We start from the raw sequence: 24,585 nt of genomic DNA on the forward strand, positions 1-24,585 counted from the left end.
ACCTTTATTGGCAACTCAAAATGCTACTGGGAAGGGTTCTCCTTAACAAAAATGATACTAAAATTGAATTTCTGATGATGATGAATGAGATGCAGTTGGAACTTAAATTCATGGACAAGCATTTGGAAATGATTGAGGTGGTCTTGCTATGCGACAAAGGCCTAACTCCTCGAGATAGTCCAGGTGATCAAGCACCCATAGATGTGGATGTTTCCACCTCCTCCTAATCTTGTCATGAAAAATTCTGTTTTCTAATTTTACTGTTACAGTATGTTTTAGCTAGAAATGGTATAACTTTTTAGTTTATTTGTGTTGCTAGATTTTGTGGCTATTAAGCCAAGACAATGCAAGCATTTTAAGAAATCAATATATTTTTGGAAAATGTATATTTCTTGGACAAGAGTCCTTCTATATTGCCAATGGTCTGGTTTTCCTAGTGGTAGACCAGAAACATGTAGGAAGCTACATCATATGTAATCAAACATATATTAATAAAAGACCTTTAAATTACAAAAAAAACAACTATAATTTTATATTTTTGATAAAAGAAAGCCTAAAATAAACTAGTTACATTACTATTAATCCTCTATTACAAATAGATAAATAAAAGATAACAAGAAGTTATTAATATATTGTAATTACAAAAAAATCCTACATATTATTAATAATTAAAAAAATATTAAAATAAAATATCTTTTCAATTAACTATAAAAATCAAAAGCCCCGAGGATTAGCTCATTTGGTCATATTGCGAATGGTCTAGTTTTCCAGTGGTAGACCAGAAGCTCGAAGCATTTATTGTGAAGCTTCACAGAAAAAGGGCCGAATACATCAAGCAGATGAAGCCCATAGGCTATCTTTAGCCTCGTGGACGTTAACATAATTTCTTTCTTTCTTTCCTTCTATGTAATCAAACATATATTAATAAAAGACCTTTAAATTACGGAAAAACAATTATAATTTTATATAAAAAAATCCTAAAATAACCTAATTACAAATATATAAATAAAAGATTACAAAAAATATTAATATATTGTAATTACAAAAAATCTTACATATTATTAATAATTAAAAAATATTAAAATAAAATATCTTTTCAATTAACTATAAAAAATAAAAGCCCCCAGGATTAGCTAATTCGGTGGAGCCCTGTAGATTTTATTTATTTATTTTTTAACCACGTGGTGAATCGGTAACTGCCAGACCTAATCTATGGGAGACCTAGGATCAATCCTTGTAGCTACCACTATAACACCAAGAGTACATCCAACTACCTGCAAGTCGATATACTAAGATCCTATGATGAGTACATCCAACTACTTGTAGCTGCCACTATAACACCAAGAGTACATCCAACTACTTGTAGCTGCCACTATAACACCAAGAGTACATCCAACTACTTGTAGCTGCCACTATAACACCAAGAGTACATCCAACTACCTGCCAGTCGATATATTAAGATCCTATGATGAGTACATCCAACTACTCGTAGCTGCCACTATAACACCAAGAGTACATCCAACTACCTGCAAGTCGATATACTAAGATCCTATGATGAGTACATCCAACTACTCGTAGTTGCCACTATAACACCAAGAGTACATCCAACTACCTGCAAGTCGATATACTAAGATCCTATGATGAGTACATCCAACTATTCGTAGGTGCCACTCTAACACCAAGAGTACATCCAACTACCTGCAAGTCGATATACTAAGATCCTATGACGAGTACATCCAACTACTCGTAGCTGCCACAATAACACCAAGAGTACATCAAACTACCTTCAAGTCGATATACTAAGATCCTATGACGAGTACATCCAACTACTCGTAGCTGCCACAATAACACCAAGAGTACATCAAACTACCTTCAAGTCGATATACTAAGATCCTATAATGAGTACATCAAACTACCTGCAAGTCGATATACTAAGATCCTATGATTTTAGCAAAGCAAGACTCTCGTGCCGCCAAGGCGGGGGAATCTGCTCTCCAGCCGCCACCGTAACAGGTCATGTACTCAATGAGATTTGAACCATGGTCTCTTGAGCTTCGCCCAAATAGACTTAAGGTTAAACCACCTTGCTATTAAAAAATTATGGGTGTTCAATTCTCCTTGACGCTCTCGCATTGGATTTTATGATTGACCCAAGAATAAAATACTATTTCCATAAACATAGTGATCACAAATCTCCAAAATTCATAAACCATATTTAAAAAACCACTATAAAATTAATTGAATAATTTATTCAAAAAATAATTAATATAAATTTATTTGAAAATAAAATTTCATATGTAAAATTTACATCATAAAATCTCAATTCATACTTTCTCCAAATATATTAAACCTTTAAAATACATATATTGTTCAACCCATATAATATAAACTTTTAAAACACATATATGATTTACCCCATAATGTTTATTTATATATATATATTTTAATTTAATTATAATTTTCCATATATATAAAATAAATGTTTAAATTTTTTATAAATAAAAATAATATTATATTAAATATTAATTTATAATTTTTTTTAATAATAATAATAATTTAAAAAAAAAATAATCTCTCTTTTCAATCTAAAGACAAAAATAGAATTATAGTGCCATCACAGCCCACACCACTATATTTAAGAGTTTTTATATCAAAATTCAACACAAGTTCAAAACTCAACATCTCACTCATAAATTTTTGAATTTGACTAAGTAGCTTAACTATGGTTAATGTCAACCACTCAAAATACCCTCACTCCACGACAACTAAAATAAATTATAAAACATTAAATTAAATATATAATTTCAAAAACTAAAATATCGTCTAATTTCCTTATTTTTCATATTCTAAAACAATCTTAGAAATTGCAGTCTACCAATGTGCCTTTAAATATTTAAAACAGAACCAATCACAAACATTGCAAATGCCACGTGGGCTTTCACTTTCGCCATACAACATTTTCGTATTAAATGCTCTTTCTAAAATGTCTTTAAAAGTGTAACCTCGAGTTTGAATCCTAGTGTCCTAAATACAACCCCGAAAAGTTTTGGTCTTTTTAAATTGCCGAGGCGACAGTGAAATAATCATAAATTACTTCAAGTTTCCACCCACCCAGGAAAAAGACAAATTAAGACAAACAAAAAAACGGATTGCCTGAAACCCAATACAGTAAGTCTGTTATTACATAGAGTCGGAGAAAAAGCTACGGGAAGGAGCAGGTGCAGATCGCGTCATCCGCTTGCCTAAAAGCCAGGGTCTTCTCTCGCATCCAATATTCTCGAACACAATTAAATCGTCTTGGCTTATTTTTTGCACGGCCGAGAAGCAGGCAAAGGCCAGTGTACGCAGGATTCTACACGTAAGTCTGTCCTGTTCAGCTATATTATTATATCTGGATTTCGCGCTGTTATTCCTGTTTTTTCAGTTGCGGAATAATTTCGTTCAATAAGGGCAGCACATTGTTCTTTAGTACGGTTGTGGATTTTTTAAATATGACTGGTGGAGAAGAGGATTCTCCTGAGCTCCCGGTTCGAAAATGTTGTTTATTATTTTGTTTGTACTGTCAAGAGACATTTTGTTGTGTAACGGAATCGATCTGTTAACCGGTTGGAAATAGCTGTAGCTTCGGCTGTCAAATTTGTCTTATATACAAGAACCAGGATTTTCTTTCTGACGGCCTAGCTTTGAGCTGGCATTCTCAGACGGACTTGATTATGCCTTTTTCACCAAAAGATGGAAGTAACGGCTCTGGAATTTGCCGATGGAACCAGAATTTTAAAGAATCAGTCTGTGGTTTTGCATTTTGAAGTATTCCGTCTGTTGTTCAAGAATCAGTCTGTATGTTGGATTTCGAAGTGATCTTTCAGTTGTTCTTTATTTTGAGCCAAAGTTTTGATTCAAAATTTTGAGAAAAGATCTGTCTGCAACTTGCATTTAAGCAGAATACTCGAATAGTTGGGTTTGAATAAAAGGAGCGGCCTGGAACTTGTATGTGAGCAGAACGAACACATAGCTTGGTCTGAAATATGCATTTGAAGGCAGTTTTTTTGAAAGATAGAATGGGCATTTTGCTACTGAGATAATTTTTCAAGGATGTGAAATTGAATCTAGCAGAATTAGCCAATATTTGACAACGCCAATGTTGATCTCTCAGGCCAGTTTATTTATCCATTTACGTAAAAATTTATGAAGAGACGGCACGCACATGGAGTGGAGGATAGCTATACAAAATAATATATAAAAGATTCAGAGGTTTTTTTGGAAGCTAAATTTTTCCTTGAAGAGAACACAATATTTCGTTTAGTATTAGCAGATAGCAACTCTTCATAAGGATCTTCATTTATCTCAGTATAAGCCGATAGCAGTTATGGAGGAGGAAAAAAATCGAAGTGATTTACTCGGAAATGTAGTACGGCCTCCTTCCTTGCGGGTCAGTAGCAGTTTGAAGGCCACGCTGTCTGGCAGGTTGACTCCTCGTAGTTCTCCTTCTTTTCGGAAGTCTCAATCCAGCAGGACTCCAAGAAAAGATGTGAAGTTTTATGCAAGTCCTCTTCAGTGGATTCGAGGCCGGCGCCTGCTGCCGTGGTTGGTCATAATTGGGTTATGGAGCTACCTGGGGTTCCATATTCAATCGAAATGGGCTCACAGTGGAGATAGAGAAGGGTTTAGCGGATTTGAGTCTCGAGTTGATGCTGATCAGGATTTGGGAAGCCATCTTTTGGTTAAAGATCACGCCGTTTTCGATGGAGTAAAGAAAACGGAACCTCATAATGTGCAGTCATTGAGCTTTAATTCCAGCCGTTCAAAAAACACAGAAAGAAGAAATACAGATGGTGAAGTGCTTTCTACAATTAAAAAGCCCGGGCTGGAACGTAAGTCTCCAGTAAGTTTGGAAAAATGGTTTTGGAAGGGGAATCCGGGAGTCATACACGATAAAGCAGAAAGTCAAATGCAGAAAAAGAGCAACGAAGCCTTTCGAAAGACCGCTGGAGTGAAAATTTCAGGGAGCAGTTATAATTCATCTAATTCATCAACAGATCAGGACAGTTTAAGACATATTGCAGAATCCCTTCCAAATCATACTTCCCACGAAAATGTTGGGATAGGTAGCAAAGGTGGAATGATGGTCAAAGGAAATAATACAGTGTCGAAGAATACCATAATCGAAACAGGAGGCACAAAGAATACCATAATCGAAACAGGAGGCACAAATTCTAGAGTCGCAAGAAATACTTCCTTTGGTCTCCTGGTTGGACCTTTTGATAAAATTGAAGACAGAGTTTTGGGATGGAATTCTAAAAAAAGGTACGGTACATGTAACAGAAAAGGCTTATTTGCGCATGCTGTGAGAGGAAGGTCATTCATTGTGGTACTTCATGAACTGTCCATGACTGGTGCTCCCCTTGCCATGATGGAACTTGCAGCTGAAATTTTGAGCTGTGGAGGAAGAGTCTCTGCTATAGCATTGAGTAAGAAGGGTGGCCTTATGGCGGAACTTGTCAGGCGAGGTATAAAGGTGTTGAAGGACAAAGCGGTTCCCAGTTACAGAGTAGCTATGAAGACCGATATTGTCATCGCTGGCTCTGCTGTTTCTGCATCATGGATTGGTATGAAATGCTTACTCCATAGTTTACATCATTTTGTTTCTAGTAGGTTTCCCCAATTGTTTTAGAATGATATTCAATTAAACATGAAATTTTATTGTGTTTCAGAAAATTAACATTAGAAATTTTCATCTAGCAATCCATGGTATTGCATGAGAACTTGAGGAATGCCAAAATGTCCGTAGTGGAGAGTCTTGTGAAGTAGGGTTGTTTTTGAAACCTCTTAACAGTTTAAATTGTGAAATAGCAATAGAATAAATTTCGGGAAAATAAACAATCTAGAATTCTATAAAGGAAAGATTTCCTAGAGTGGTTATGCTTTGTGATGCTTCTCGGATGTCGTTTGGACAGTGGGATTCATGAATCTGTACTATGTTTCAGGATGAACAAGAAAGACCCTAGTACTTGTTCTCGAATGTGCAACAAAAAAAAATGGAAAACAAATGAAATAAATCAGATGATGTCTCTCAAGTTTAGCTATTGTGTTTTGGACAACTTTTCTGTTATAGTGCAGTATACTAGAATCTAAGGCCAAAATCAGGAACTACAAACATCTTACACCATGTCCCTAGTGCTGGCATTGCAATGCAGAATTAGCCCTCTTCCCAAATTAGCAAGGCTGGATTTTGCTATGGCATGTTCACAACGTCCAATATTTGTGAAGAGGACAGATCCTGAATTTTCTTTTAATTTAAAGCAGTATTGCAAACATCCCGATAACAGCCTGATTTTATCGCGAAATCACGATTTTTTGGCCTAGCCAATGTTTACTGATATTTTGGTGGTATCTTAATTTCGCCAATGTTTGTCGATTTTTACTGATATTTTCTCGATTTTTACATTTTTTGGTTTTACGGACCCTTGCTGATCTTATCCCAATGCCAATGTTTGCAACATTGATTTAAAGATTCTAATGCTTGAGAAAAAATGCCAAGAAAGGACTCTACAAATCACTTCCTCACTTATTCTACAATCAACTGCCTCAACTAGATGCATAACCTCTCCTCTTTTATCATGTAGTTTTCCTTTTGACTTAAGAGCAACTGGTCATCCTCGATCTGCAAAGCACAGCTTCCCTTTATGTTGGTTGAAGGCTTCAACAGTATTCTTCTCTCACTACAAAATAGTCCTTATAACTTGAAGATCTTATGAAATCCCTTTTGTTCAACTTATTTCCTCTGTATTTTGTGGGCATTCAATGCCTAGGCAAACCAAAACAAGTTAAAGCTCAGATTATGTGAAAACACCTGTTGTGTTCACATAGGGCAGAAGAGTTCTGTGTCTCAGGAAGCCCTAAACTGGCCGGTGAGTCTCAAAACTAAACATAAACAGACGTAAATTCAAGCCATCTTGACCTAGAAACCAGATATATGTGATCCCATATAGTTGATGTATAAACACCACCCCATAAGCATTCAAAGAACTATATATGCATTCATTCTATACAGAAAATATCCATTTCAAGAAGGGCATTATAATAGCAATAAGAATAACAGTGCGGATGTAATAATTCACATTCATAAAAGGGAACCCATAGTGCTTAGACACCATAATTTCCATTCTCATGAATATAATTCATAGATACAGCTATCTCTCATACTGGCAATGCCATGAGTAGCCCAAAGCTAATGGACTGTAACATGGCAAATGCACTAATGACTAGCAACCGTCAAAAGTCGAAATAGTCCGAATGGCCTCATTAAATAATCACCTCTTTGAATTGATTACCCAAGGTGGGGGACATAGTAGCTTATTTAACACTGTAGACTATAGTCATTTGCAAAAGGGGAAGCCCATTATTCAATGTTGTTGGGGTAACATTGGGTAAATTGGGGTAATTGGAGGAAAACTTGTGGCAGAAGCCAAAATTGGGGTAAAATGGAGGGAAACTTGTAAGCTTCTCAAAGTAAAATTAGGAGGGAAGATCCGAAAGGGAATCTATAAAATGGAGGGAGAAGACACATTTTCTCATCATGGTTTGTGGATATTTCTGATGAGAGGCTTTTAGAGGGTTTTGTTGGAAAAGTAACTAGGTTTGGTCTTCATAATTATCTTTGTACTCATGTGTATAGCAAAAGAAAGAAAAATTATTATTTTTAAGCATGGGTTTCATGCTTCTTTTGATTGTGTTAATTTTAGGCAACAATGGTATGTTCTATGCTTTAGAGCAATTTTACTTCAATTTATTTATTAGCCCAATATCAATATTTAGATTAGCAATCACATCAACATAATAGTAAAACATAGATAGAACATAAACATAAACAGTAGAAGACAAGCCAATACAAGAGGACACAAGATGTGGCACCAACCAGGGACAAACCCCAACGTGGGGAAACCCTTGATCAACTCTTCATTTAATCTTCAATAGTTCAGCAGAGAGAGATAGTACAATTTACAAATTTGATAATTTATAACAGCGACAAAAGAGCCCTAACCAGAAAAGTCAACGCTGCTCAACAGGGCAGATTTAACCCTCAACAAATAGGTCAACTTCGGCCTCCAAACAACAAGATAAAACAGCCCTCAAAACAGTCTAATTCAGCCCAGTCAAAGTCTGGTCAAACAACCCACCTGCGGTCAGCCCTACCTGCAGTAAACATTGGTCAACAATCAACGTTTAGCCTCTATTTTCGTGCCCAGAAATGCGGCTTGCCCAAACAAAGATAACCCTCACAAAAACGCAATCAAAGGAGGTCAATGCATGCTGGTCAATGCTTGGTCAAACTGTCCAAAAATTCGGTCCCCTGAAATTTCGGCCTCCTGAAATTTCGCTCTCCTGAAATTTCAGACGTGTGGAGAGAGAGAGGCCTAGAAGTCTATACCCAATCAATGAGGAGAGAGAGATGGAAGTGTAAAGATGAGTGTGTCCAAATGAGGCTAAGTCACCTTCTATTTATATGCTTGAGGATGAATAGACGTGACGATTGGGCTTTTGAGTCTACATAAGTTTGCTGGCTGACCTTGACAATTTGACCATAATCAAAATAAATTCATAACTTCATTTGTACATGTCAGAATTAGATATCTTTAGATCAATCCTACACCTCTTGGAGAGAGGAATCCAAGAAAAATATCAATTGGCATAAATAAGATGACCCATGTGGAGTTTGGCCCTAGTTGCCAATTTTAACACTCCCTTTCAACTAAGGAGAACTCCGTCTGCTAATCCATCTCTCAATCTGTACTATCTCTGCCATCAATGCACTGCTCTGCTGAACTATGAAGAAGAAGAAGTGATCGAGAATGTCTCATACCATTCTCTACTGACCCGAAGTCAGTCCCAATCAAAGGAGAGTGTGTCATACCACTCTTACTGACCTAAAGTCAGTTCCAATCAAAAGAGAGTGTCTCATACCACTCTTACTGACCCAAAGTTAGTTCCAATTGATCCCAAATCAATATCGGTCATCCTAGCATAGGGAGTACGGTAGTACATGGTGCATCTATCGGTAGTACTATGGTCCCTATTCTCATTTCCCTACTCATTGGCCAGATGAGAGGTACTTCCCATGTGTCCCACACTGCATGGATAGGATGTCTTAGCAGGAGAAGGATGAACCACTCATCTTGCCTACATGTTGCCAAGGGGTATCATAGGGGGAGGCTGAACCACTCACCTTGTACACAAAAACCACTAAGGGAAGGCTGAACCACTCACTTTATGGTTGCTCTTCGCTCCAAGAAGTACTCCAAGCCTCCCAGAGCTCCTAGAGCTCAATGTCCATCTCATACAGGACCCTCATAAGAGGGTCTGTCCATGACTGCAAGTTTGTTAAAATTTGCAACTAGGGCCAAACTCCATGTGGGTTATCTTATTTATTGCAGCTGATATTTTTCTTGGATCCCTATCATTGAGAGGTGTAGGATTGATCTAAAGATCATCCGATTCCGATAAGTATTCATGGAGTTATGAATTTATTTGTGTTATAAGACAATTCGTCAAGGTCGGCCAACAACCAAATAAACCCCACATGTGCTCAACGTTTTAGTATAAAAGGAGATGACTTGAGAGTCATTTCTCACACACACTTCTATCTTGATTTCTTTCCACTTGTCTTGGGTTTTAGTGGAAGAGAAATCTAGGAGTGGAAGCCCTAGACGTTGGAGGAAAGAAGAATAAGGGAGCTGCCGTAGAGGAGATGCCCTAGACGCTATCAAAGAAGAAGTCTAAAACGCTGTCAAGGAAGCATGCTCTAGCTGTAGTCTTGGAGGAATCTTATCAAAGCAAAGAGAGGCCCTAACGCTGTCCAAAAGGTAACCCTAAACGCAGTCTAAGGGTAGCCCTAAACGTTGTCCTAAAGGCAGCCCTAATGTAGTCTAAAGGGAGCCCTAACGCTAACCTACGGTGCCCTAGATGTAAGCCTAATACGACTGAAAAGGTGGGCTGTAGGTGACCCTCAAAATAGGGACAACATGAGAGTTTGAGGATTCAAACATGCCCAGGACAACAATGCTAATAATTGGGACAACTGGGCTACATGGTGCTGCTAAGACACACGGGACAACAACAAGGGATGGCAAGGCAAAGGGGACAACAACAAGGTATAGTATGACTGTTAGGGACAACAACTACAACATATATCTAGTCAGCAGTGGCAAGGGACATCTGCATAATAAATGGGACAACAAGATATGCTAAGATAAATGGGACAGCTAGGCATGATGCTTGGTGCAGCAAACAGTGGGACAACAAGCACTCATAGGAGCAACAATCGACGACTAGCATGGTACAACTAGGTTACAAATGGGACAACACCAAGTATGATGCTGCAAACTCATTAGACAACAGCAAGGTACAATGTGCTAGTAAATGGGACAACAAAGGGATGCTAAAGCAAAGTGGGCCAACAATTGTGACATGACAACAGCAAGCATGGCAAGCATGGCAAGCGTGGACAACATGAATAGTAGTGGCAAGCATGGCACTGCAAGCACATGAGACATGCTGTATGACAACATGGTTCAACAATGGCACATGGGACAACAGTGCAACATAAGGTGCAGCAGTCATGAGGTCCAGCATTGTGATGATGGATGCATCATGGTGCAGCACGGTGAGGTGCAGCATGATGATAAGATGCAGCACAATGATAGGTGAAGGAGTCACCTTGGAGAATCAGTTGAAGCAACATGTCTTCAACTGATCTCATGTATCATCTTCTTAGAAATGATCTATGCTCTTATTTAGATAAGTCAAAGAGTTGACTTCTGTTGTAAATTTACTATCTCTCTCTCTCTCTCTGTTGAACTATTGAAGAACATATAAGAAGAATTGATCAAGGGTTTCCCCACATTGGGGTTTGTCCCTGGCTAGCGCCACATCTTGTGTCTTCTTGTCTTGGCTTGTCTTTTGCGATTTATGTTTATGTTCTATTTGCAGTTTACTTTAATGTTGATGTGATTGCTAATCTGGAAAAGATATTGAGCTAACCGTGAAAATTGAAATAAATTGCTCTAAGCATAGAACATACCTAAAATTAACAAAGTCGTTTTCTGAAGGCCAAGAACTTGACCTTCCCTAGGGGCTTTGTCAGAATATCGGTGACCTGCTCATCAGTCCCTATGTGATGGAGCCTTATTGCTCCTTGTTGTACCATATCCCAGATAAAGTGGTACCTGATATCTATATGCTTGGAGCGATCATGAAACACGAGATTCTCTGATAATCGGATCCCACTTTGGTTGTCGCAGAGGATCGCGGTGGTATCCAACACATGTCCAAACGACTCACTGAAGAGATTCCTCAACTAGACAACTTCACAGGAGGCCATACTAGCAACTATGTATTCGGCCTCTGCGATGCTCAAGGCAATCGATTTCTGCTTCCTGCTCATCCAGGATATCGAAGCAGAACCCAAAGAAAAACAACATCTAGAAGTGCTCTTGCGATCCACCACAATGCTAACCCAATCAGCGTCAGAATAACCATGCAACCTCACATCTTCGACAGTGTATCTTAGTCCATGAGTGATTGTGTCCCGAAGATATCTCAGAAGATTCTTGGCACCAATCCAATGTATCAGCTCAACCATATATTGGCTCAATGTGTTAACTGCAAAAGATATGTTTGGACGAGAGTTCACCAAGAACATCAGTGCTCCTATGAGTTGACGATACTCAAAAGCATTTCCCAATTCAGGTCCAACAACACTACCACATAACTTTTTAAAGTTAAGTTCCATCGGAGTAGTCACAAGCTTGCAGTCCACCATCCCAAATCTTTCCAATATCTTCACAACATATTTTCCTTGAGAGAGGAAAATTTCACTTGGCTTTTGCCAAACCTCCAACCCTAGGAAATAGTGCATCGGTCCTAGGTCCTTCATCTCAAATTCAGAAGCCAACTCCCTCTTACATTTGTGAATGAGAGGGTCTGCACTTCCATCAGCTCCATGCTTGATTTTGTAGAGCCACTTAGAGGTGACAACCGATTTGTCCTGGGGTCTAGGGACCACATCCCAGACATCATTCTTGATAATTGACTCGTATTCTTCATTCATAACATCCTTCCATTCTTGATGCTTCACGGCTTCTTCGAATGATGAAGGCTCATTTTGAATGATAGTGCTCATGGTGGTCAAATATCCTTGATACCTGTTCGACTTCTTGCTTTCACGGAAAGTCCCCCTTGGTGCAATGTGTCTCTCGGCATCTTCGAGAGTCTCCCCAAGTCATGAGCGTCTCCTTTTGGAGGAGGAGGGCTCATGAGGAGGAGGATCAATAGGATCCATAGGTTCATCAACATCAGACATCGCTTTGTCTTCTTTTGCACCCTGATTTACGGTGTCAGCTTCTTTGTTCTTCCATAGGATAGGAAAGTTGTTGATCTTCCTGAGGGCCATATCTTCGTCGAAGGTGTCATCATGACTTATCTCAACTTCCTTTTGACCAACCACATAAATTCTATAGCCCTTAGAATTTTCACTATAGACCACAAAGATTTCTTTCTTCCCAGATGCACCCAATTTGCTTCTTTTCTCTTTTGGCACATGAAAATATACGGGACTTCCAAAAATTCTAAAATGAGAGACATCGGGTTTCTTACCAGTGAACATTTCTTCGGGAGTCTTGGAGTCCAATGCTTGATGAGGGCATCGGTTTTGAACATACACTGCGGTATTTGCAGCTTCAACCCATAGGAACTTCGAAAGGCCTTGATCATGAAGCTTGGCACGAATTGCTACTACAATAGAGCGATTATTCCTTTCAGCCACACCATTCTGCTCAGGAGTGTATGGCGTTGTAGTCTCCCTCTTAATGCTAACTTCTCTGCAATAATCTTGGAATTCATTGGATTCGTACTCGGTCCCTTTATTAGTCCTCAATATCTTGAATTTTCTTCTCAGATTGGTTTTCGATCAAGGCTTTGAAGTGTCAGAACCAGGTGAACACTTCATCCTTCTTCTTCAAGAAGTAGATCCAGGTCTTACGAGAATAATCATCCGTAAAGGTGAGATAATATAAATATCCTCCCAAAGAGTTTTCGTGCATCATACCAGATATGTCGGAGTGGATCAATTGCAATATATCTATGGTCTTGCTATTACTTGAGGGGAATAGTTCCCTTGTAAGTTTTCCTTCGGCACATCTCGGACATACACCGTCATGCTCTACTTTGAACTCGGGCATACCTATCATCATCTGTCTCACATCGGGTATGACCTTATAATGAAGATGGGCAAATCTCTGGTGCCATAGTTCAGATTGTAGAGATGTGTTGCAAGACATGGCTCCTAATGGACTTCCTCCAACTTGATACAAAGTGTTAACCCTGAACCCAAGAGTAAAAGCATCTTTAAAATTTCTTTTCCAAACATGTACCTTTCCATCGATGAATGCCACCTTGAATCCTTTGTCCTCCATGGCTGAAATGGACACCAGGTTCTTCTTGAGATTAGGTACATATAGTACTTCTTGCAAATGAATAGTGTTACCTTGATTCAATTGAAGGGTAAAATTCCCAACTCCCTTCACGGGATAGGTGGCATCGTCTCCAAGGATGATCTCCAAGTTTGTCTCCTTTTCTATCAGATTAGAGAGGGTTTCCTTGTATCCGGTGAAGTGCCTTGAGGCACCACTATCAATCAGCCAATTTCCCAAAGTGTCCGGAGGTGAGGCAATGGAGAGGGCCGATATAAGATAGTACTCTTTTTTCTTATTGTTAACAACATTTGGTTCTTCATATCTGGAGTTCCTTGATTTCTTGGAGGTTGACCATTTCCTTGATGTCCCACATTCCTTTTTCCTTTGCCATTGGACCTGCCATTCCTTTGATTGTTGTTGTTGAAGTTGCCCCTCGAATGATCGTGATCATCATCATGCGATGTGTCCATTCTATTTGGACACTCCCTTGCATAGTGGCCAAACTTATTGCAAACAAAGCACTTGCCATTCCTTCCTCCCTTAGATCCAGGCTTTCCATGGAAATGACCTTTAGGCCCTGCATTATTTCTTCTTTTGGCATGAGTGGAGAATGCAATGGGGTTGCTTCTATTAGAAGGCATTTCTTGCTCCACCATGCTTGTTTCTTCTTGAATGCATCTTGACATCAATTCTTCAAATCCTGGAATTCGATCATTGTTGAGGATGGTGGTTCTAAATACATACCACTCAAGCGTCAGCCCTACTGACCTCTGCGTAACCTGAAACCCTCTACGTCAGCCTGTTGAGACTTTGCGCAACCTCTCCGACCTTTTGCGTAACTCCTGCAGCCTCTGCGTGGATGATGCAGGCCCTGCTGGCTCTGCGCAGTCTCTACTGCCTCTGCGTGGCTCCCTCTGGCCCTCTGTCTGCCTTTTCTGCCTTTGTGCTAATCTCCCGTCTCTCTGTTCTGTACTTTCTGCCTTCTGACTGCTCTCCAGACCACTGGTTCAATTTCTCAACTAACCCCACTCCAGAGATTGCACTGACTGGTCTCCCTTAGTGTATTCTCCAAGTGACCCTCAAGCCTCTTCTTATACTTTTCTCGTTGACAAATCAACGACCGAGATTAAGTTCCTAATCAACGACTAAGATTAGATCTGGCTTGATCCATGACTTTTGGACCATTCTAACACAGTTTTCTATTAATACACATTAATATTTTATTTTCCCTAAGTTTAGACTTAAGGACTCCATTAAAAATATTAAAAAATTTTAATATCTCCCAAATTGTTTAAAATCTGCCCAAACCCTTTCTGGGTATTGGAGGTCTCATGTGCCTTAGCCTCTCCACCAATTTTTGTGGCTAGAGCACATCCGATGCTACCCAAAATCAACACTCCCTCTTAGCGAGGACTGTGCTCTAGTAATACGCCTCATTGAGTATCACTCTGATCATCCAGCATCGGTCCTGTGCTGATGCTAAGCCTCCCTGCCCAACATTCTCTGCGCTGCTACATCCTATACTGCTGCCCATGACTTTGCTACTGCCACTGCTGCATCTGTACGACAACTCCTTCTGCATCTGTGTTGCTGCTGGTCCTTTCTCCCAACACTACATTCGCATTGCAACTCCTTCTGCATCTGTGCTGCTGTTGGTTCTTTCTCCCAACACTGCATCTGCACTGTAACTCCCTCTTCATTCGTGCTGCTAACACACTCATTTCTACTTCTGAAAGGGGTTCTTTACCATCCCCATCTTTACCCTGAAGTAGTCAAATTTTGAATTTCCAAGGGCCTTAGTGAGGATATCTGCCACGTGTTCTCATGTAGGAGTGTAGCTCCATTGTGCAGCTCCTCGTTGGACACAGCCTTTGACAAAGTGACACCAGATATCAATATGCTTCGACCTATCATGAAACACTGGATTCTCAGAGAGTTTGATGCAACTTTGATTATCACACATGATCCTGGTCGCCTCCATATTTCTTCTGAATAGGTTCACCAACAGTTTTCTAAGCCATATGGCCTCACACGAAGCTGTGCTTGCTGCCATATATTTTGCCTCAGATGAGCTCAGAGCCACAAACTTCTGTTTCCTACTGCACCAGGAGGTCATTCCTGATCCAATGTTGAAACAGTACCCAAAGGTACTTTTTCGATCCACTGAACTTCCTGCCCAATCTGCATCAGTAAATCCACTCAACCTGATATCCTTCCCCTTGGTGTATAAGAGCCCATAATCAACTGTTCCCTGTAAATACCTGAGAACGTGTTTGGCTGCTGCCCAGTGTGCCCTCTTTGGTTCCACCATGAACTGACTAAGGGACCCTATGAGCTGCCGGTATAGGGTGGGATCGACATCCTTGTCTTCTGATGCATCAATTTTCTTCCAATTGGTGATCATTGGTGTAGCCATAGGTCTATAGTCTCCCATCCCGAACCTTTTCAGGATTTTTGTAGCATACCTCCCTTGCCCAAGGAAGATTTCTCCTTTCCGCTGCCAAACTTCCAACCCTAGGAAGTAGTGCATTTGTCCCAAATCCTTCATATCAAACTTTGTGGCTAGATTCTTCTTGCAGTCCTCAATGAGTCTGGATGATCCTATCAGAAAAAGATCATCCACATATAATATAAGATAAGCGACTCATTCTCTACAACCAGAGAGTAGAGATTCGGATCTGTGTCACTCTTGACAAACCCCATCTTCTGCAAGTAGCCATCTATTCGACCATACCACGCTCTCGGTGCCTGCTTCAGCCCATACAAGGCTTTCTTTAGTCTGCATACATGAGACTTCTTCTCATGAGTTTCAAATCCCTCTGGTTGTTCAATGTATACCTCTTCTTCTATTACCCCCTTTAGAAATGCCGTCTTGACATCCTTTTGATGGATCTCCTATCCCATCTGGGCTGCAAGAGATATCATGGTCCTAATAGATGTATACCTGGCTATCGGGGCGCAGGTTTCTTCATAGTCAATCCCTTCCTTTTGAGCATACCCCTTAGCCACAAACCTGGCCTTGTATTTCTCAACACTGCTGTCCGCAACGTATTTGATCTTGTAGATCCATGTTGAACCTACCATAGATCTGTCTTGAGGCCTTGACACCACCTCCCAGACATCATTCACCATTATGGAGTTATACTCCTCTACCATCGCATCTAGCCAGACCTGATGCTGAGTTGCCTCCTTGAAACTGGTAGGCTCTCCATCTTGAGCTACTAACGCCCGATATCTGTCTGGCTGTTTTCGCTCCCTCTTACTATTCCTTGGCTCACCGATGAAGTTCTCTGCATCACACAGAACCTGATGAAGTTACCTGGTAGTTCTTCCTTTGCCAGCAGGTGCTTCTGTTTGCTCCTCCTCATCTTGAGAATCTTCCTGACCTGAGGAAGAATTCTTCACTTCTGTTGGTTGAAGAGGCATGACCAACAGATCCTCTTTCGGCTGCTACTCAGAAGGCATTTCGCGAGATCTTCTAAAAGCTCTGTCCTCTATGAACTTTACATCTCGTCGTACTACTATCTTCCTGCTCCCTGGAAGATAGATTTTGTATGCCTTAGCGTTCTCGCTATATCCCACCAAATATCCCTTTTCCAACAGTTTGATCCAGCTTCTTTCTCTTTTCTTCGGGTATGCCGCAATATGCTAAATCCCCAAATACCCTGAAATGACTGACTTCAGGCGTCTTCCCAGTGAAGACTTTCTCTGGAGTAATCTTGCCCAATGCTCGATGAGGAGTCCTATTCTGAACGTAGATAGCTGTGTTGCATGCTTCCGCCCATAGGATTTTTGGCATATCTTGATCATATAGCATGGCCCTAGCTGCTTCTACAATAGTCCAGTTTTTCCTTTCTGCCACCCCATTCTGCTCCGGATTGTAGGGAGCTGTCCACTCTCTTCTGATGCTCTCCTTAATGCAATAATCAATGAAGTCCTTATCAAAATACTCTCCACCATTATCTGAGCGCAAAACTTTAATTTTCTTCCCAGTCAGATTCTCCATCAGAGCCTTGAACTACTTGAATCGACAGAAAACCTCATCCTTGGTTTTCAGAAAATAATTCCAAGTTTTCCTCCAGTGATCATCAATGAAGGTAAGGAAATACTCGGCACCACTGAGAGCTTTGATGGACATAGGTCCGTAGATATCTGAGTGTATCAATCCTAGTACACTCTTGGCCCTGTGTTTGCTCCTAGGAAATGCCGCCTTGGCATACTTTCCTAGAGCACATCCCCTGCATACATCATCTTGTTCCGTACTCAGATTCGTAACTCCTGTTACAGTGCTCCTGAGAATTCTCAAAGCTCCATCATGCAAGTTATTCACGAAATTACTTCAATAAACATTAAAATAAACACTGCTGTAGATATCACACAGTAATACAGAAACAAACTTATGCACAAGAATCAACACATTCACACAGTTATTTTGGATTAATGTCCTCGGAAAAACCCAATGTGGGAAAACCGGTGCAGCAAGGGAGTATTTTATTATTCAGTCATTTTCTAGTACAACAGGGTGCCAAACTGGCTTACCCACAGATAGACAAATTTTACAGCACTTCTTCTGAACTTAGCGTCAGTCCTACTGACCTCTGCGTGAACTGAAACCCTCTACGTTAGCCTATTGAGACTCTATGCAACCTCACTGGCCTTTTGCGTCACTCCTGCAGCCTCTGCGTGGATGATGCAGGCCCTTCTGGCTCTGCGCAGTCTCTGCTGTCTCTGTGTGGCTCCCTCTGGCCCTGTGTTTGCCTTTTCTGCCTCTGTGCCGATCTCCCGTCTCTCTGTTCCGTACTTGCTGTCTCTTGACTGCTCTCCAAACCACTAGTTCAATTTCTTAGCTAACCCTGCTCCAGAAATTGAACTGACTGGTCTCCCTCAGTGTATTCTCAAGTGACCCTCAAGCCTCCTCTTATACTTTTCTTGCTGACAAATCAACGGCTAAGATTAGATCTGGTTTGATCCATGACTTTTGGACCATTCTAACACAGTTTTATATTAATACACATTAATATTTTATTTTCCCTAAGTTTAGACTTAGGGACTCCATTAAAAATATTAATTATTTTAATATCTCCCAAACTGTTTAGAATTTGCCCAAACCCTTTCTGGGTATTGGAGATCTCATGTGCCTTAGCCTCTCCACCAATTTTCGTGGCTAGAGCACATCTGATGCTACCCCAAATCAACACGGCACATGCAGCACATTGGTTGCGCGAAGTCGCTCTCTTGCTTCGATTTGAAAAACTATGGTACCTCTTCTTACTGGAGTACACTTCGCCTTATTCCCCATGGTGATCTAAAAATTCATTCTTTCTTTCTGATAATCTGAAAAACATTTTCGAATTCCTGTCATATGGCAAGAATCTCCATTGTCTATATACCAAACCTCCGAGGAGGCAGAGCTTGCAAGGCAAGCAGCTTCTTCTTCCTATATGGAAGCTAACATCGAATATTCGTCCCTTGTGCATTCTTCTGAAAATCAGTGCGAGTCCCCTTGAGTGGATGCCTCTGCATCATGCTCTTGACCCATAATTGATTTTCTTTTCCTGTTGTTGGATCTCTCCTCTGATACCATGTGAAAATTTCTAAATGGAAATCCTATCACTACAGCGATTGATTTATTTCACCTACTTATTATTCTCAATAAGTTATTTACGAAATTCCTTCAATGAATATTAAAATAAATTCGACTGCACTTATCACACAATTACCCAGAGAAAAAAAATACATGCACACAAATCAATCGACACAGTTATTTTTGGACAATTGTCCTCGAAAAAACCCAATGCGGGAAAACCGATGCAACAAATGAGGGATTTATTAATCTTCAACAACAAAAGATTTTACAAGGAATGATTTTACGGAGAACTGAAAGAGAACACTTGAGACTTTTGCTTTGAGACCATCTGACATTTTGGAGACCCTGCTCCCACTTCTGCATCACCCCTGCGTCACTTTGATTGACCCAACGCGGCTTTGAGTGGCTCTGCGTCCCTCTGTGTCAGCTTGCGTAGGCCCTGCGTCTCTCTTTCTACGCTGTCTTCCATTGCCCCTGTGTCACCTCCTCCTCGATCACTGCCTGCTGCTGAAGCCCTCCTTTTCCTCCACCTTGCAACTCCCTCTGAAATTGATCTCCTCTTCCTTGATAATCGAATTTCCTTGAGATACTGAGTATTTGTCGGTGTATCTCCAAATGACCCTCAAGTTTTCTCTTATACTTTTCCTGTTGATGAATCAACGACCGAGATTAAGTCCCTAATCAACGGCTAAGATTAAAACAGACTTGAGCCTCGTCTCTTAGAAGCTTTTCATCCTTATATTTATTAATAACCATTAATATTTTTATTTTCTTAAGTTTAGACTCAGGAACCCATTAAAAATATTAATTATTTTAATAACTCCTCATCCGGATGGAATTTCTCAAAACAATTTATGGGTCTTGGAGATCTCATGTGCCTTAGCCTCTCCTCCAAATTTCAAGGCTAGAGCACATCCGATGCTACCAAAAATCAACACCTTTGTTAGTATTGAGATCATCATCATAGTTGCTTTAGGACTGCTCTGTTATTGAAATCTTCAACAAGGTTTCCACACATATGGCTAATGTCTGCGTTTAACTTCACTGAGCTCATGACTGTCTCATGGTTGCACCCTTAACCGAGATTATAGTCTTATGACTGTGTCTTCATTGAGATCATATTATTGCACTCTTGAGACAAAGTATCTTCCCACCATGCTTATGTTGAGACTGTTAATGCCACTGTGGTTTACTTCAATAAAATCTTCTCCTTCACTCGTCGAGACTGTGCCATCAAGGAGGAGGCTCTGTCATCATTTCTGAGATCCTGTGAGATATCTCAGACAAGTCCGAGATGCTGTCTTCATTGAACTATCCGAGATTTTTCTGTCTTCACTGAACTATCCAAGATTTTTCTGTCTTACTGTGCCATCCGAATTTCTGAACTACACCTACGAAAACTTCAGAGATATCTGAGATTTTTCCCGTGTTTTTGCGGATACCTCAGTTGGCTATATATAGGAGTTATGACTCCATTTGAGCCGAATTATCCAGGTGAACCAACATGTCATTTTTAATTATTTAATTTATTTTTATGCAGGCTGACATGATGTTCTTTTCATCACTTTGCTTGAAGGCTTCTTCTTTGAAGGATGGTGCTTGTCTTGGAGGGCTGCTAGACATTAGGTTGACCCATTTTCATTACATAGATGCTCAAGTAGAGCTCTTCAATATAATTTTGACTTTTTGACTTTCCTAGACCTATGGAATGAGCAAGAAACTCATTCATATTATTTATAAAAATAATAATTCTTTTTCTTGACAAGTACAAAGATTAAAATTATATTGACAAATACCGAATCTAGTTACACTTTTCTTCAACACCTCTTCCTTCTACTAATGTTGATAGACAAGATGATGTATTTGAAATACAAGAAGATCCTGAGGCTGAAACTGATCTTGCTGATGAAGCCATGGAGCCCATGCACCCCTTGGATCCTCCTCCATGTGATCCTCTTGCTAGAAAAAGACCATTAAGGCTTCGTGACACTCTACAAGATGTTGATAAACATGGTGCCCCCAAACGAATCTTCAGAGAAAGCAAGAAACCATGCTCGTTCTAGTGATATGTTGTAGCCATGAGCAACATTATTCAAGTTGAACCTTGCACTTTTGAAGAAGCTGTGAAAAATCGAGTGTGGAGAGATGTAATGGCTGAAGAAAATGGGTCCATCATACATAATGATGTACGAGAAGTAGTTCCAAGACCCAAGGTAAGTCTGTTGTGTCTTCTAAATGGTTGTATAAAATTACGCATGATGTGATGGCAGTGTTTAAAACTATAAATCTAGATTTGTGGTCAGAGGTTTCCCTCAGAAAGAGGGAATAAACTATGATGAGATTTTTGCACCTGTTGCTCGATACACCACCATCTGATCTATTGTGGCTCTAGTTGCTAGCCAGGGATGGACTCTTCACCAAATGGATGTGAAGACTACTTTTCTACATGGCTTCTTCAAGGAAGAAGTATTTGTGGAGTAACCACAAGGTTTTGAAGTACATGACCGAAAAACTCATGTATGTAGACTGAAGAAAGCCTTCTATGGTTTGAAGCAAGCTCCAAGGGCTTGGTATGCTTGCATTGATGGCTTCTTGATGAAGCTTGGTTTTATTAGAAGCAATGTTGATCCAAATCTTCACTTCAAAATGATCCAGGGTATGCCTTTGATTTTTGTATTATATGTTGATGATTTATTTTTGACAAATGGTGAACCTCTTATCCTCCAGTGTAAGAGGGAGTTAGCTTCTGAAATTGAAATGAAAGATCTTCATTTGATGCACTACTTTCTGGGCCTAGAGGTATGACAAAGACCTAGTGATATTTTCCTTTCTCAAGGAAAATATGTTGTCAAGCTTCTGGAAAGATTTGGCATGACATAATGTAAGTCCATGAATACTCCAATGGATATGAATTTCAAGAAGCTTAAAATGTTGATTAATTGCTAAAGTTTATTTATGTTTCTTTTTAGCTTAGAAAGTTGATTAAGTTGTTGCTTATCCATGCTTCCATTAGCTTGAAGAGTAGATTAGTGTTGCAGTCCAGTGAAGGAAAATACATCAAAAAGCTTGTGAAAGTGACCCCTATATCATCTCCCTCATGGAATCATGATTAGAGGACCCCACTTTCACAGCCCAAAAACATAGTTTGTCTTTTGTTCATTGCATAGATTAAGTTTCAGTCTTGGTTAGATAACTGTTTATGATTTCTTGGTAACATCTACAGTTGTTATTCTGCTTCTTAAGATTGTTGTAGCTTAGGAGGTAGTCCATTTCATAGATCTAGTTCTTAGCAATAGTTAGATCAGATTTTCCAAATTCAACTCATCTTTTCCACATTGACATGTAATGATTTGTAAATGAAAAGAGAATCAGGTTTGATTGCAGGGTTGTTGATCTGTAGGCAGGGATTCCTCCTACCAACTCCATCTAGGCCTTCTCTACCTTCTGCTGATGCATGCCAACCCATATTCTGAACCTCTATTTTCCAGCCACTGTGAGCAAGCTGTCTTAAGCAAATCCGACCTTCTTGGAGTGTTGGGCTTGGCCTTGGGTGATGTTCACCTTCCCTACACCTTTCACAACTGTCATACACCCTTCCAACACTTCATCTCACCATTCTTACCCTCCAAAACCTCTCAGCCAACTTCCTGTAGCAGTTCAGGGCATCCTGTAGTAGTTCAAGACATCCTGTAGCAATTTCCTATAGCAAACTTGTAGCAGCCTGTTTTGACCTGAAATGATAGCATAGCCTAGTGTAGGAGTAGGTTAACCCCTCATCTTGGACTCCATGACCAAAAGTGCCACCTAGACCAGTCCTTTCACTCCTTTCCCTCCTGCAAGATCATATAGCATTAGCTTTTATATTTCTGCATTTAGCAATTAGAACTTTTATCTATTCTGCAAGTGTGAATGAGATAGTTAATGCATGCATGTTTGAATTTTGAAATGATAGAATAACCTTCTATTTTCAAGCAACCCTGGTAGCTAGATGATCAAGTGCAAGATTAACATAGTTTCCTTTCTGCAAGTGATTTGTGTCATTTCATAGCTAGATGATTTATGTCATTTCATAGCATTTACAAGTTGGCAGCTTTCATTTCCTGAATTGACAAGCATTTAATTTCTCTACACTAGAACTAGCCTTTACATTCTGCTTTCAGTAGTCAGACTCCTTTTAGTTCAATAGAGGAATGGTCTAGAACCCTAATGGTCAAGTGCCCTAGTTGAGAAGTGACATGAGTAGAATGATGCATCTGCTGTGTATATAGCACTGTCACCTCCAAGTTTGTACGAAACCCTAGGTTGATAAAGTAAAGCTGGTAGTCTTGGGAGTTGCAACATTCTTGCTGCAATACTAGGGCTCATCACTTTTTGGTGCTGTTGCCAGGGAGGTGTCTAGGTAGATGTAATTTCTGTTTTTTCTTTATATTTTTCATTTACTAGATAGATGTTACTCTTTCTTTCCTTTCTGTCTTGCATTTGGTTTTAAAAAAAACTCATAAAAGAAAAAATATATTTCTTTCATGCCTCGTAGGAGTAGAGACACTTTAGGGAAATTCTTGCCAAATACCCCCACACCATCAAACAATCAACCTTCCCTCTTCTTCGGTGACTGTTAGCTTCCATCTTTGACTGCAAGAGAGTTAGAGGACCCCTTAGGTGAACAACCTGAAATCTTTGAAGAGCCTATTGGGGAAGAAGAAGAAGAGACCATTCCACACACTTACACCATGGCTGAAAACAAAAATGAGGCTGAAAACAAGAATGAGGGTGCTTTTCCCATTAGAGAGACTAATGGAGATACTAGGATGAAAAATATAAGTCCCTCTGCCCTTCCTCACTTCCATGGCTTAACCTCAGAGGACCCTGATACCTTCTTATTTGGGTTCGCTGTCATCTGCAGAACTTACGATTATACCTCTGATGACCAGAAGTTGAAGTTGTTCCCATCCACCCTTAAGGATGCAACTTTGCTGGTTCATGGGTCTACCTGGGGATAGCATCACCACCTGAGCTCAAATGCAACAATCCTTTAACAAGAAGTAGAGGGATTATTGCAGGTCCAAAGACACCAAAGAGGAAATCTTTAGAATGACCCTAGGACCTGATGAATCCTTGGAAGATAATGAGGAAATGTTCCAGCTCAGTTACAAAAGGGCCGGATGCACCCTTGATCCTGAATCACTCAACTTAGTCCTCCTTAGAGGAATCATGGAAGACATACTAGAAACCCTAAACACACTATCTGGAGGGGACATTTATCAACTACCCTATAATGATATCAAGACAGTATTCAAAAACCATTCTAGGGCTACTAGAAAGAAGGGTAGGGCTAGTCAAGCTTTGGCCAACTCCTCTTCCTCCACCACATCTATCAAAAATGAAATTGGAAACATGTTGGAGGACTTTAAAAGTGAAATGCTGCACACCTTTGCTCTGCAAATGGACACCATGCAGATCAAGAGGAAACAAGAGGAAGCAGAGAGAGCCTTAGCTATCTTTTGCCCTAAATGCACTAGGAGGCACCCC

General features: G+C 40.0%; 1 protein-coding gene across 1 annotated transcript in view; it reads left to right on the forward strand.

Moving 5' to 3' along the window:
* Positions 1 to 3,116: 3,116 nt before the first annotated feature.
* The window catches only part of LOC149187420 (UDP-Glycosyltransferase superfamily protein), a 122,142-nt gene continuing 100,673 nt past the window's right edge, over positions 3,117 to 24,585 (forward strand). Inside the window, exon 1 of the mRNA XM_089411355.1 lies at positions 3,117 to 5,606. Coding sequence (XP_089267481.1) covers positions 4,367 to 5,606 — 1,240 coding nt within the window. The 5' untranslated portion in view covers positions 3,117 to 4,366. The remainder of the gene's footprint in view (positions 5,607 to 24,585) is intronic.

The sequence above is a fragment of the Pinus tabuliformis genome, chromosome 3_1 (assembly GCF_031772625.1).
Source record: "Pinus tabuliformis cultivar Carrire ecotype Pingquan chromosome 3_1, CPIR1, whole genome shotgun sequence".
In the NCBI taxonomy this organism is placed as follows: domain Eukaryota; kingdom Viridiplantae; phylum Streptophyta; class Pinopsida; order Pinales; family Pinaceae; genus Pinus; species Pinus tabuliformis.